Raw genomic sequence first — 13,104 nt, forward strand, 5'->3', positions numbered from 1 at the left:
AAGGTGGGGGGATGAAGGTGGAGGGATGAAGGTGGGGGGGTGAAGATGGAGGATGAAGGTGGAGGGATGAAGGTGGGGGGATGAAGGTGGAGGGAACGTTGTAGAAAAGCTTGGAGAACTTTGGTGAGTGGCATTACTATTCTTCAACTCTACTGTGGCTATAATATCGTGGTTATGTGCACATGAAGGATTCACTACATTACATAGATAGTTGCCTGTACAAAAATTACGCTTATATATAGTTGATAAAAATGAACCTCCAATGTGCAAGGAGCAACTAGTAGGTCTTTCCCTAAGTTTGTCATCTGTAGACATTTTAACTAGATTATGTAGAATAATGTATTTAATTCATAATCAGTTCTATTTACTTATGCATAAAGTAAGATTGACTGTGACTTGCTTACTAAAAAGATGGGTTTGGGTACAGGGGGAGAATTTTGTGTTTTGGCTTGTCTTAAATAAAAATTTATTTCCATGATGTTTTGGTGCACATCTTTAATTCCAGCACTTGGATGATAGAGGCAGGATGATCTCTGTGAGTTCAAGACCAGCCTAGTCTACAGAGGCAGATCCAGGATGGCCAGGGTTACACAGAGAAATCCTGTCTTGAAAAATAAAAAAAGATTTCTTTTATTTTAAATTCTGTGTTTGTGTATGTGAATGCACATCACCTGTGTGTTAGGACCTGGGGAAGGCAGAGGTGTTAGATTCCTCTGGAGCTAGGGTTCCAGGCAGTTGGGAGCCACTTGAGGAGGGTTCTTGGGTCTTCTGGAAGAGTAATAGATACTCTCAACCACGGAGCCACTCTTTAATCCCCTGGTCTGCAGGCTTCTATGCTTGGAATATATGACAAAACTTTTCTCTACCTCCCAACTTAGCAAATTTTACTTTTGGAATTTATGTTAAAGAGCAATTCACAGTAGTGTCTGAGAACAGTGCTTCTCAACTTTCCTAATGCTGTGGCCCTTTAACACAGTTCCTTGGGTTTTGGTAACCCCCAGCCATTAAATTATTTCATTGCTACATTATAATTTTGTATTTTTGCTACTGTTATGAGCTGTAAAGTAAATTTCTGATATGCAGACTGTCTGATATGCGATACCCAAAGGGGCTGAGACCCACAGGTTGAGAACCACTGTCCTAGAATGTTGGAACCCTAGGAACAACTGCTATTAGTGAGATTTTCATTACATATGCTAACTTGTAAACAAAAATAGACTTCTTTATCTTAAAGAGACTTCTTTATCTTATAGTTTAGGGAATTCAAGGGCAGGGACCCTGAGTTGGTCAGTTCCAGTAAGCGTCCATGACTGAAGGCGTAAGTCACAAACAATGCCACACCAGTTTGGAATTATGATTAATAGGGTGATATTTATTTAAAGGGGAAAAAACTTACAGATCACAACAGCCCTCTGCACAACCAGGAAGGAAGTGTCGCATTCGGAGTGGCCACAATGCTCCTGAGCGAGACAACAAAGCTTTCTGTGAAGCCTCCACTATAGATGTTTGCTCTGCGTTTAAAGTCTGCTTCTCCTTTCAGCTCTCAAGCGTCTTCAAGGAAAGAAGTGATTATCCGGAGTGGGAGTTACGGTAAGACTTGGACTTGCCCTGTGGGTTCCTGGGGGCAGGGATAGAGAAAGGCCTTTTTCTGGAGTACAGCATCCTCACTGATATTCTTTCTACCTAGAATCCCTTCTGGAAGAAAGCATTTATTTATTTATTTATTTATTTATTTATTTATTATTTATTATGTATGCAATATTCTGTCTGTATATATACCTGCAGGCCAGAAGAGGGCACCAGACCCCATTACAGATGGCTGTGAGCCACTATGTGGTTGCTGGGAATTGAACTCAGGACCTTTGGAAAGAGCAGGCAGCACTCTTAACCACTGAGCCATTTCTCCAGCCCTGGAAGAAAGCTTTTAAAGTAGGACATTTTAAGTGATAAGCCTAACAGGATGTCTACCAGTGATTGGCTCGTTAACATCACCCAAATACACTAACAAACGGCTAGCATCGAGCCGTGGTACCCATGTCATTACGTATTATTTGACAGGTCAGAAGAAGAGTGGAGCAGAGCCACCAGCCCAGAACATCACAGCAACACCTACCACACAGGTAGGGCTGTTGGGATGTCAACCTTTAACCTACACAATATACTCACTTTTCAGTGCTTGCTGAGCTACTATGAACATATCTACAATAGTTATGCTAATTATTAGCATAAGCCCCTTGACCTCTGGGAAGTGGAGAAAAAACATGCCGGTCTTCATTTGCTGGCAGTTTCATATTGCCTCCAGAGCATTCTATTCTATCTTTGCCTGCAGGAACTTTATTACTTCCTGTTCTCGCTTGACCAGTTTTTCTTCTATTTGCATTTATACTGGAATAATTAGCCCACTCTTATATGTACTGTAAGTAAAAATATACTAATATACTAATATATACAGGATATGAATTAACCTTTTTGTCTGTAGGAAGTCTTTGATTCTAAGGACACACACTTATCTCTTAACTTTTATTCGGTTAATTAGACTTTCAACTACAGTCTGAGCAAAAGCCATTGGAGTGCCTTCAGTCATCACAATCCTGTTACGTTCTCCAGGGATGGAATTCCCTGCATCCTCTTCTGGACTAAAAGGATCACAGTTAAATTTAAGAATCAGACCTGGCTAGACCTCACAGATGAAGCCCCTGGTCAAAACACAACAGTGGACACTGGCAACTCAAACTGCAATGAAGAAAGTGCCATGTAAGTCAGTCTTTCTGGCTGCGGAAGCCTTAGAGGTACTGCATAATGAAGAAAAGAAGGGAAGAAGGAGGGAAAAGTTTTGCTTGTGAATATATGCATTGATATTTAGCAGGAAGTTTGATAATATGCCAGTTGGTTAGCCAATGGCACTAAATTTCACAGTGGATCTCTGGTTCCCCAGTCCCGGATTGTTAGCTGGGCTTAGAACACCAGACATGGGACCTCCTCCTATGTCCCTACCCCAAACCAAAGGGCAGCTAGTTCTTCACAAAAGCCATCCCATTATTGCACACTGTGCCCAGTGGGTTGGCCTTTTGGTTGCAGGTTCATAGCTGGGTTAGACCAATGAAACCTTTCCTTCCTGAGCAGCCTGGAGGACACTTGGGAAGCAAGCCAGCCAGCAGGAGGGCTTCCATCTAGGTTCTAACTTGCTTTTCTGTATCTTGCAATGGAGGTGTGGGATGTCTCCTGCAATTTGCTCTTACTCTCTGATTCTGATAGGTAGCCAAGAGCACTGACAAAAGCCTGTATTGTTTAGCGATTTGGAGATAGAAGAAAGGATGCAAAGAAGGGAGAAAAGTTAAGCTGTTTTCAGGCATTGTCTCAACTCCGAATGTGGAAATGAATGTACCCTGGACTTACCATGAAAGAGCTTAGATCTCACAGCAGGGAATGCACAATGCACGTCTTCGTGGGTTACTCAGCAAAATTTCTTTATTCAGGACTAATCTTTGCCTCTAGGTGGTGTGTTTGCTCGTGGTAGTGACAGATTCTCAAGTCATAGAACAGGGCCTGTTCCACAGTTTGTGTGTAAGAGGACATTTGGTCAGATTTCAGCGTATCTGAGGGCATCTGAGTGTGAATAGAACACTTAGGTCTGGTTTGATATAAACAGATGAAGTAAACGTCCCTGCTGAGATCAGAGCGCTTTGAAAGATTTTCTCTGCATTTCAGGCATCTGAGAATTTTTGTTTCCTGTTCTTGTCCAGGAAACGAATGTTCCCTTGTGTTCTACAACCCCCTGTTCAATATCTGTTGGTATAATGGGTGCTTTTGGAAGATTTTCTTTTGCTTTTATCCTGGCCTGTGAGGATATTTTGTATGAACTGCGATATATTATGCATGTACTCCTGTGTGCATTCCTTTTATACTGTATATGGTTTGACTGGGATTGTTGGTTTGTTCTTGAATTCTGTTTCTTGTTTAAAGTCTTGTTGATGGATGGACACGAATATATTGATATATCCATAATAGGGGTATTATACATTCTTCATATTTAGGTCTTCAGAATGACTGTCTCCTAATAAGAATTTAAGGAATTGTAATAACAACAAGATTATTGAATTGTTAAGAATAGATTTACATTTGTCTCTCGTTTCAGCACAACTATCAAGGACTATGGGAGAGCTGCTCATACTGCTGAGGGCTCGGGACTTTTTTCCCAGGCTCCAATTAATTCCCTACAGGGCTCTTGATTTGTGGTCAGTTGCACGGAGAGATGCTGATTGCCTGGGGGTAAGCTTGCTTGCCTAGGGCTGGCTGAGGTTCCGTTTAGCCTGACATTAAGGGGTTGTGGGAAGAATCAGGGCAGTGCAGCTTTTTACTGGACTGTGGAGAGTTTAGTCATCAGTGGAGTCATCAGTATGAGTGGAGAGAAAACAAAGCTGGTCTCGTAGGTCCAGGTCTGCCTTTAGGACGGTGGGCTTGTCACTCGTCAGAGGGAGGTGGTGGCAGCTGTTCACTGTAGCCTTTGTGCCCTTACCAGAGGCCAGGGCTGGGGAGGTCTCCGTGTCTGGTGTCAACACAGCGGCTCTCCTATACGTCATAAGGCTGAGAGGGACTAGGATACTTGCAAGAGTTCCACCCGGGCTCTGAAGTGTCTTTAGAGGGGCCATCTTGTCTCCTTCCTCTTGGCCTTATCTCACAGGATTATGAAAAGCAGAGGAGGAAATGTAAGTATATCCCCAGAGCACCTGTCAACTGCTGTTCACAGCAGTGCCCGTTTCTTCTTAATATCAACAAGTGCAATGACCACAGTGTTTACTAACCACTTCCTGGAGAGGCCTCAGGGGCCTTTTGTTTTTTTTTTCTCTGTTTTAAAGTCATTTTTAAAATTAGTTTTACTTTTGTGATAATGTCTGTGTGTATGCGCATGTGTGTTCGGGTACCTACAGAGGTGACAGGAGGGTACCCCCCCCCGCCCCCACATACCGCAAGCTGTTGTTAGCCACTCGATTTGGATGCTGGGGACTGAACTCAGGTCTCTGGAAGAGCATCAAGAGCTCTCAACAGATGAGTCCTCTCTCCAGCCACTTTTTGCATAAATGAGATATTGAGCAGGCCCTGGTACAGGTGTATTTTCCCAGTCACCTTCCTAGAAATATTCAGGTGTGAGCGCAGGGTGGGCAGCCCCCAGCTCCCTCAGCCTGGGAGCACCTCCCCCATCCCAAAGAGAAGGCCAGGGACATCTTCTTAGGAAGTGAGAGTTTTAGTTCCAGCTGTTAAAGACCCCTGCTACCGACCAATGAGATGCCTCTGCTGTGCCCATGTGCCCTTGTGTCTGGAAGAGCTGGAGTCCCAGTTGCTAAAAGAACAAATCCAAGTGGAGACATAGCCATGTAAGGTCAAAAGCCCAGATTGGAAAAAGACAAACATGTTTTAGCTTTGGAAACAAAACGTTCAGGGAGAGGCAAATTTGGCAGACAGGTTTGCAATGGAAGTCTTTTTAAGTAGGGAAAGCCCTGCAAATAGAATCCAGTCCCAGCATCTGGGCTCATTTTGAGGTTGGGCATTTATAGCGCGAAGAACTCAGGGTCTGTTTCTGTAAGTACGGCGGCGCACAGGCTGAGTTCTTTCGCCACCCTTGCTTTGCGTTGTATCCATTTCTGGGTTCCTGTTGTGTATGGCGTTCAGCACCTACAAGGTCCTCACTGACAAAATGGTGAAGTAGCTTAGTTGAAATCTTTCCCGGTGCCTCAAGGTCTTTGCTCCAGAGCAAAGTGTGCTTTCGAACTCCACAGGCAACAGCCCTGCTGGGGAAAGTCCCAGAGGGTCGTTTCTGGGAGCTGACCAGTTGCTTCTCCAGATGATGGGCAGCTTGTGAAGGCGAAGGCTTTGCTCTGCAGTTTGGTTCATCCGTGCAGAGCAAGTTTCTGCAGGGCCAGGCTAGAGTCCATTGGAAGAGTTAAAGACATTTTCCTTAGAGTGAACTAGTTGAATTTCTTCCCTCCCTCCCTCCCTCCCTCTCTCTGTTCCCTCCCTCCCTCCCTCTCTCTGTTCCTCCTTTTCTCTCTTAATTTGTTTTTTCTTCGTTCCTTATGGGTTTTCCAGACAGTGTTTGACCAAGTAACCCTGGCTGTCCTTGAACTCAGCGATCTGCCTGCCTCTGCCTGCCAAGTGCTGGGATTAAAGGTGTGGATCATCATACCTGGTGTATTTTGTTTCTTTAAAGTGGTTTCTCTAGTAATTTGTATCAGACAGTCAGAATACCATGAAAGAAGATTTGAAAGTGTGTGCCTGTTTGTTTGTTTGTTTATTTATTTATCTAGTCATTTGTTTTGCTTTTATACCCCACCACAGTTTTCCCCCCTTCCTCTCCTCTGCCCCCCCCCCCCACTCATTCCTCCTCCTCTGTTTCTCTTCGGATACAGATGAGCCTCCCACGAATATCAACTAGCCATGGTCTATCAAGTTGCATTGAGACTTAGGCAGCTCTTATCAAGGCTGGATGAGGCAATCTGATAGGAGGAAAGGGTCCCAAAAGCAGGTAACGAAGGCAGAGACAGCCCCTGCTCCCACGGTTAGGAGTCCCACAAGAAGACCAAGCTACACAACTGCAACATACATGCAGAAGGTCCAGGTCAGTCCCATGCAGGTTCTCTGGTTGGAGGGTCAGTCTCTGTGAGCCTCTAGGAGCCCAGACTAGTTGATTCCATGGGTTTTCTTGTGGTGTCAGTAACCCCTCTGGCTCCTACAATCCTTCCTGCCCCTCTTCCTCAGGATTGCCTGAGCTCCATCTAATGTTGGGTTGTGGGTCTCTGCATCTGTTTCCATCAGTTACTGGGTGAAGCCTCTCTGGTGACAGTTGGATTAGGCATCAATGTGTGAGTATAGGAAAATATTATTAGGCTCCATTCTTTTTTTTTTTTTTTGCCAGTCATGGTTGGTCTCTGGGCCATCCAGCCTCTGGGTCCTGGCCCTCCAGGCAGTGTCAGGTATGAGCTCCTTCTCTTGGTATGGGTCTCAAGCTGGACCAGTCATTAGTTGGCTACTCCCACAATTTCTGGGCTTTCTTTTTGAAAGAGTTTGCAAACAGGCATATCCAAGGTGTCTAAGTTGATCAAGCTAGGGAACACAAATATTTCCTTTATCAATTCTAGCTGTATGATTTACTTTGTGATCAACCCATCCTTTCTCCATAAACAATATATGATAGAGCTCAGGACAGTCACTGACTGTTCTGTGTCTCAGAAGTAGGGCAAGCAAAGGCAATCATGAGGCACTATCCTCCGTTCTTGGTGCTATTTGCTTTTGCTCTCTTTGGTTCCTTAAGGCATAGTAAGGTGTTATGACTTCTAGATGGGTAGTTGGCTCTTAGTTCTTTGGGGGGCCACCACCCAGCTCCGAAATAAATCTCATAAAGTCTTATTCTTTCTTATGAATGTCTTAACTCAGCTTGTTTTTAGCCAACATTTCTTATCTTAAGTTACACTGTCTATCTTTTGTCTCTGGGCTTTTACCCTTTTCTGTTTCTGTAAACCTTTTCTTTCCTTCTTTCTCCGGGGCTTTCTGTGTAGCTGAGTGGCTGGCCCTGTTCCTCGGGTCTTACTCCCTCTTCTTTCTCACTGCTTTATCTCTCCTTGAGATTTCTCCTGGTTATTCTCTCTGCCTTCCTGCCCCTCCTATCCTTTTGCCTCCATTGTTATTGGCTGTTCAGTTCTTTATTAAACCAATCAGGTGTTTTAGACAGGCAAAGTAACACAGCTCCACAGAGTTAAACACGTGTGTCATAAAAGAATGAAACACAACTTTGCATCATTAACAAACATTCCAGAGCACAAACAAATGTAACACATCTTAAATGTTCCACAACATAGATGTTTTATTGATATAGCAGCAGCACTTTTTATTTAATTAAATTTCTTATACTTCTCCATTATAAATACTCAGCTCATCATTTTTATATTTGTAACCCTACTTGGAAATATGAGAGAAGAATAACAATCTGAGTTTATCTTGTGGTCACTTGTCATGTATGTGTATACACAATACCATCACTAGAACCAAGACCACAAAAACTTTCGTCTTGTGTGAAATACCTTTTTTAATCAATTGCTTGCATCACTACAACCTTTCTAGGTAATCATTGGATTAGTTCCTATCATTCAAGATGAATTTGTGTTTCCTAGAATGTTGTGTAAATATAGCCATGTAATGATTTTTTTAGTGTGACTTCTTTCACTTAACGAAACGACTGAGGCAATCTTCTATGATTAGTGCAATACTCTCTTTCCCTGCTGAGCAGTGTTCCATTGTACGGGCATATCACAATTTAATTATCCACTCACTCACTGGTGATAGAAGTTTGCCACTTTATGTAACTTGTCAGAAAGTTATGAATGTTCTTGTATGAGTCTTTGGGGGAAGAATGTGTTTCATTTCTTAGTCATTTTCTCCATAGAAGTAGAAAGGCCAAATCATACCATACAGGCATCCTTAACATTCTATGAAACTGCTAAATTTTCATTTATAAAACTTTTAAGTTCTTGTGGGTCATGAATTGTAGTCAGACTAGCTCAGAATGAAGTATATAGTGTAGTGTGACCTTAAGTTCAATCCTGGCTGCCTTGGTCTCCCTAGTGATGGCCTTAGAGGAGCACAATATCAAATCGGGATCCAAAATTTTAAAAGACTGAACCCATATTGTTTAGAGACACAATCTTTTGAATTCCAAGTTGGCTTCACATTTGCACTGTAATTGAGGCTGGCCTTGAACACCTGATCTTTCTGGGTGGGTGAACACCTCCCACCCAGTTGAAAGCAAACTGTTTGCCTTCCTAGCAGGATTACCCACTTGGTTCACGCCTTCTTCTGTGGGAAGCTGTAGAGAAAAACCCTTTTGTAAGAGCTACTGTGTGGTTTATACTTTCTGAACAAACTCCCTGATCTTGGGCTAAATGATACACTTTGGAGTTAGTAAGAAAGTTATGCCTTGAGGCAATTTGTTTACATGGCAATGGGCTGGAGAGCCAAAGGGACACATCTTCCTGTTGGAGACATTTATGAGACACCGATCTTCAATGTGCCTAGTCATTCGTGTCCTGCATGGTCAGCCAGCTGCTTCCATCCAGTGGCTGATTAAAATCTTCCACTTACCTCCAGGTTAGTAGTCCAGCATCTCCTTTTTCTTCCCAAGGGCAGTCTGCCAACACTGAGGGAACAGATGGTTTGCTGTCCTATTCAGGAGGTGAGGAAAGAACCACCAACTCACATGTAAACTTTGGACTCCTGACTTCCACTACAAACTCCAGATCCCAGCTTGGGTGGAATGTGGTCTGACTCTCACTGTGCTACCCAGGGGGATGAATTGCGTAGAGAGGAGAAGCAATACTGTTGTTCCTGACTGAATAGTTAATCTGTCTTTGACCCAGGAAAGCCAGGATTTACCTTTGGGAAAGTGTGCATGAATATAGGTTATCAGAAACTGATAGTTCTGCATGGAAGACAGTTTAATTATTCTGTTTGATGTTCTATGATGTGTAGATGTGTTTTTATTTTGTTTTCCTAATGCCCAATAATGATGAACATATTTTAAATTTTATTATTTTTTACCTGTCTGTCTGTCTGTCTGTCTGTCTGTCTGTCTGTCTGTCTGTCTGTCTGTCTCTCTCTCTCTCTCTCTCTCTCTCTCTCTCTCTCTCTCTCTCTCTCTCTCTCTCTGTGTTTGTCTATGTATGTGTCTGCTTGTGTGCAGGTGTGCATGGATGTGCAGGTCATAGGGTCTGTGTGGAGGTTAGAGAACACCTTGCAGGAATTGATTTTCTCCTTTCACCGTATCGCCTCCAGACATCAATCTCAGAACTCAGATCATCAGACCTGGAGGCAGGTGCCCCGACCAGCTGAGCCATCCTGTAGTCTGAGTCATTCCTATTTTGATGAACTCTGTTGTTTCCGTTTTCGTAGGTTATCTTTAAAGTTTGGTGATGCTGAAAATCCCAAGGACATTGACATAAGGTGGGTACTGCCATAGCTTCAGCATGTCAGCCATACTGTACTCTACTTGATGCACTTACTCCCTGTGGGTATCAATGGCCAAGCATTTACCTTTCTGGAGACACATCAGATCCGTAGCTAACTACACTGAGATGTCAGTGGTCATGTCAGATGGATTCTGTGGGAACGCTTTCTACACATCAAAGTCCATATGTAGCTCAGTCCTCTGAGAATTCAGTGGGTGTGGGTATGAGGGTCCTGTCAGAATGCTTTCTTTCTTATTATTATTACTATTATTGAATTCTTTTTATAACCACTATGGAAACACCTCTACTCCTCGCTCTCTTCAGTGGGGGGTTTTTCACTGACTGAGCAGGAGCACATGAACTGAGAACCCAGAACAAAGATTAATACTGAGAGGAGGCCAATAGGCTTCAGGCCCTGATTGATTCTGGTGATTTCATTGTATCGTCTTTTAAGAATCACACGATTTGACGACAGTGATGAGATCTTCGCTGTCCCAGCTCCCCAGCAGACATTCAATATGGGTCTCCATTTTCCTCTGCTTGTGACAGAAGGCCGCATCTACTGCTAATGACTTATTTTAGCAGTCAGTAATCAACAAATTTGAAGGCTGACCATTTTTTTTTTTTTCTTGTGTCAGGGGGCACATCTCTTTAATCCCAGCAATCTGGAGGTAGAGGCAGGCAGATCTCTGTCAGCTTGGGTAAACATAGTAAGCTCTAGACCAACCAACACAACATAATATGACCTTGTTTCAAATTGTTTTACTTCCCATAAAAACATGTCAATAATTTCCCCAGAAGTTGGTGATCAAGAAATCTGAAGGGAAAGGCACACTTTTTCCCCCTCAAAAATTCATTGTATGAAAAAAAAAAGAAAAACAAAAAACAAACAAACAAAAAAAAAAAACAAAAAAAAAATTCATTGTATGGCTTGGGGAGATGGCTCAGTCAATGCAGGCAGAAGGACCTGAGTTTGATCCCTAAAAGTGACCGATAGTCCACCCGTGTTTGCAGTTACTACTGTTTTAATTCCATCGTTCCTGACTTTGGTTCTGTGTAATATTTTATCTTTAAAAAATAAAAGACAAGTATCACAAGCTATATCCACTATATTTTTTCGTGATTGGAGAATGTTCCTCGTTAAAGCTGTGAGCAGTGAGGGTGCTGGTCTCAGGTAACTTCTGAAAGGCAGCTAAACACATCACTCTGAGAGAAACTGGGCAAGGTATTTTGTTCCTCTGGGCTCAGTTTCTCGTCGGTGACGCTAGGCTAGCACTATTGTCTGTCTCATAGTACGGTAGTAAGCTTCAGGAAATACACGTGAGTAACAAGTGCGGCTGGCCCAGAAGAAAGCTTTTACTATTATTTTATGACAATTTAATTCTTTGTTAATATACATCTATGTTTTTTTTTATCAATTTTGTGGCAATAATAAACACTTTGATTCTTAGAAAAGACCCCCCCCCCCCCACACACACCTTTGACTTTTGTAGGATTTTCGTGTTGCTTTTTCCTCTTGGCAATTGCTAACAGGCCAAAGCGAAGCCTCTCCCTGGTTTGATTCCACAGCCTGACAAAAGAGGGCGCCATTGTACTGTCCACAGGTGACTCAGCCTGCGACAGTAAAAGGGCTGCGGGCTAACACTAATGTACAAACCTTTCCAGATTCACCCTAACCAATTACAACAAGCTGTCCAGCCAGAGCTGGTTTAGTTTACAACGGGTCGAGATCATCTTCAACAATTCGGTGCAAGCAGCTTTTAATGCAACTGGCATCTATGCTCTGTCAAGTTACTCGTACCGCTGCCAACGAGTCAGCAGCCTGCGCAGGAACGATGCTCTACTGTTGCTGGGCGGCTCCGACGATGTGACAAGCCTGTGGGAGGTCACGTTTATTGATTTCCAGGTAATATGTCAAAACATGTGGTCGACACACCTGCCTGCATACTGGGTGCCAAAGAAACAGTGTTTGTTGAAGTCACATAAAACACGAGTCTAAAGGAAGAGCCTTTAAGGCAGCGAGGGTTTATTCTGGGTCTTCTGAGGTGTGAAATGGAGTCCTCCAGGGATGAATTTTTACGTTCCTGTTTACCCAGTCACCAGGTACTTATCTCAACCCTAGGGCAGCTGTGACTGAAGCCTGATGACTGACACTTCCGGGGCCCAGAGGCTCCATGCGCAGAGGCACCACGGGGGCGGTTTCTTTATTCACGGCTGAGACCGAAGCAGTGATCTTATCTGGGCGGATAAGAAGTACAGCTGCAGCGTTAAAGACAGCGTTGACAGTTAGCATGGGAATGGAGTCACCAACCAGTCGAAATTAGCCCAGAGGATCTTGAAAGCCTTGAGTGAAAGACATGGGAACGTGACAGGCGCTTTTGCACCCCAGCATCTCAGAATCCTCTCAGGCTGAGGGACAAAGTCCCCCTATCTTGTTTACTTGTGGCCAGTGCTTACTCCCTGAGGTGGCAGGCCGGGCATTGCGTGTCCCTTATAAGGGCTTGTTCCCACTTTGTCCACAAAGCCTGAGTATACATATTCATGTGCATTCCTCCCAGCTTGGGGGGAGGTACGGTGTTGACAAAGGCTAAGGGGAAGGGAAGAGCATGGAGGTCTGGAAGGAGGCAAACCTGATTTGAAAATCACTCTTCTACTTCACGGTTAAGTTATTCTTGCCAGTTTCTGACCTCTTTTCATCAATGTAGAAAGTACATGCATGGCCTCGTATGTGTGAAGCAGGACCACTCCAGGCATGGAATAGCAATGCCATTCATGCCAACATATGCTAATGGTTAAGACAATACATTTTATGTTATGTATATAGTGTGACAAAAATAACAAAACAAAACACATGGGCAAAGACCTGGGGTGGGGATTTTGAATGGAAGGAAAGGGACAGAGTCTGAAGCCACCAGTGAGACTGGTTCGCAAGCCCACAGGTTAACCTCTCTGCTGGCTGGATGAGGCACAGGAATGTCCATTCTGAGTTTTGGAGCCGCAGTGTAAGGAAACAACACTCCAGTGTATATTCACAGGGCTCCCAACACTCCAGTGTGTATTCACAGGGACCCAACACTCCAGCATATATTCACAGAGCCCCCAACACTCCAGC

The 13,104-nt window shown here is 43.6% G+C and overlaps 1 protein-coding gene across 2 annotated transcripts in view; it reads left to right on the top strand.

The window, feature by feature from the left end:
• Atp6ap1l (ATPase H+ transporting accessory protein 1 like) overlaps positions 1 to 13,104 on the top strand; it is a 21,971-nt gene that overhangs the window by 6,368 nt on the left and 2,499 nt on the right. For both annotated transcript variants that reach the window (XM_026783783.1, XM_026783782.1), the window contains exons 2-6: positions 1,541 to 1,590; positions 2,059 to 2,120; positions 2,537 to 2,754; positions 9,937 to 9,987; positions 11,658 to 11,898. In XM_026783783.1, the coding sequence (XP_026639584.1) occupies positions 1,541 to 1,590; positions 2,059 to 2,120; positions 2,537 to 2,754; positions 9,937 to 9,987; positions 11,658 to 11,898 (622 nt within the window). The remainder of the gene's footprint in view (positions 1 to 1,540; positions 1,591 to 2,058; positions 2,121 to 2,536; positions 2,755 to 9,936; positions 9,988 to 11,657; positions 11,899 to 13,104) is intronic.

This window comes from Microtus ochrogaster, chromosome 19 (assembly GCF_000317375.1).
Source record: "Microtus ochrogaster isolate Prairie Vole_2 chromosome 19, MicOch1.0, whole genome shotgun sequence".
In the NCBI taxonomy this organism is placed as follows: Eukaryota; Metazoa; Chordata; class Mammalia; order Rodentia; family Cricetidae; genus Microtus; species Microtus ochrogaster.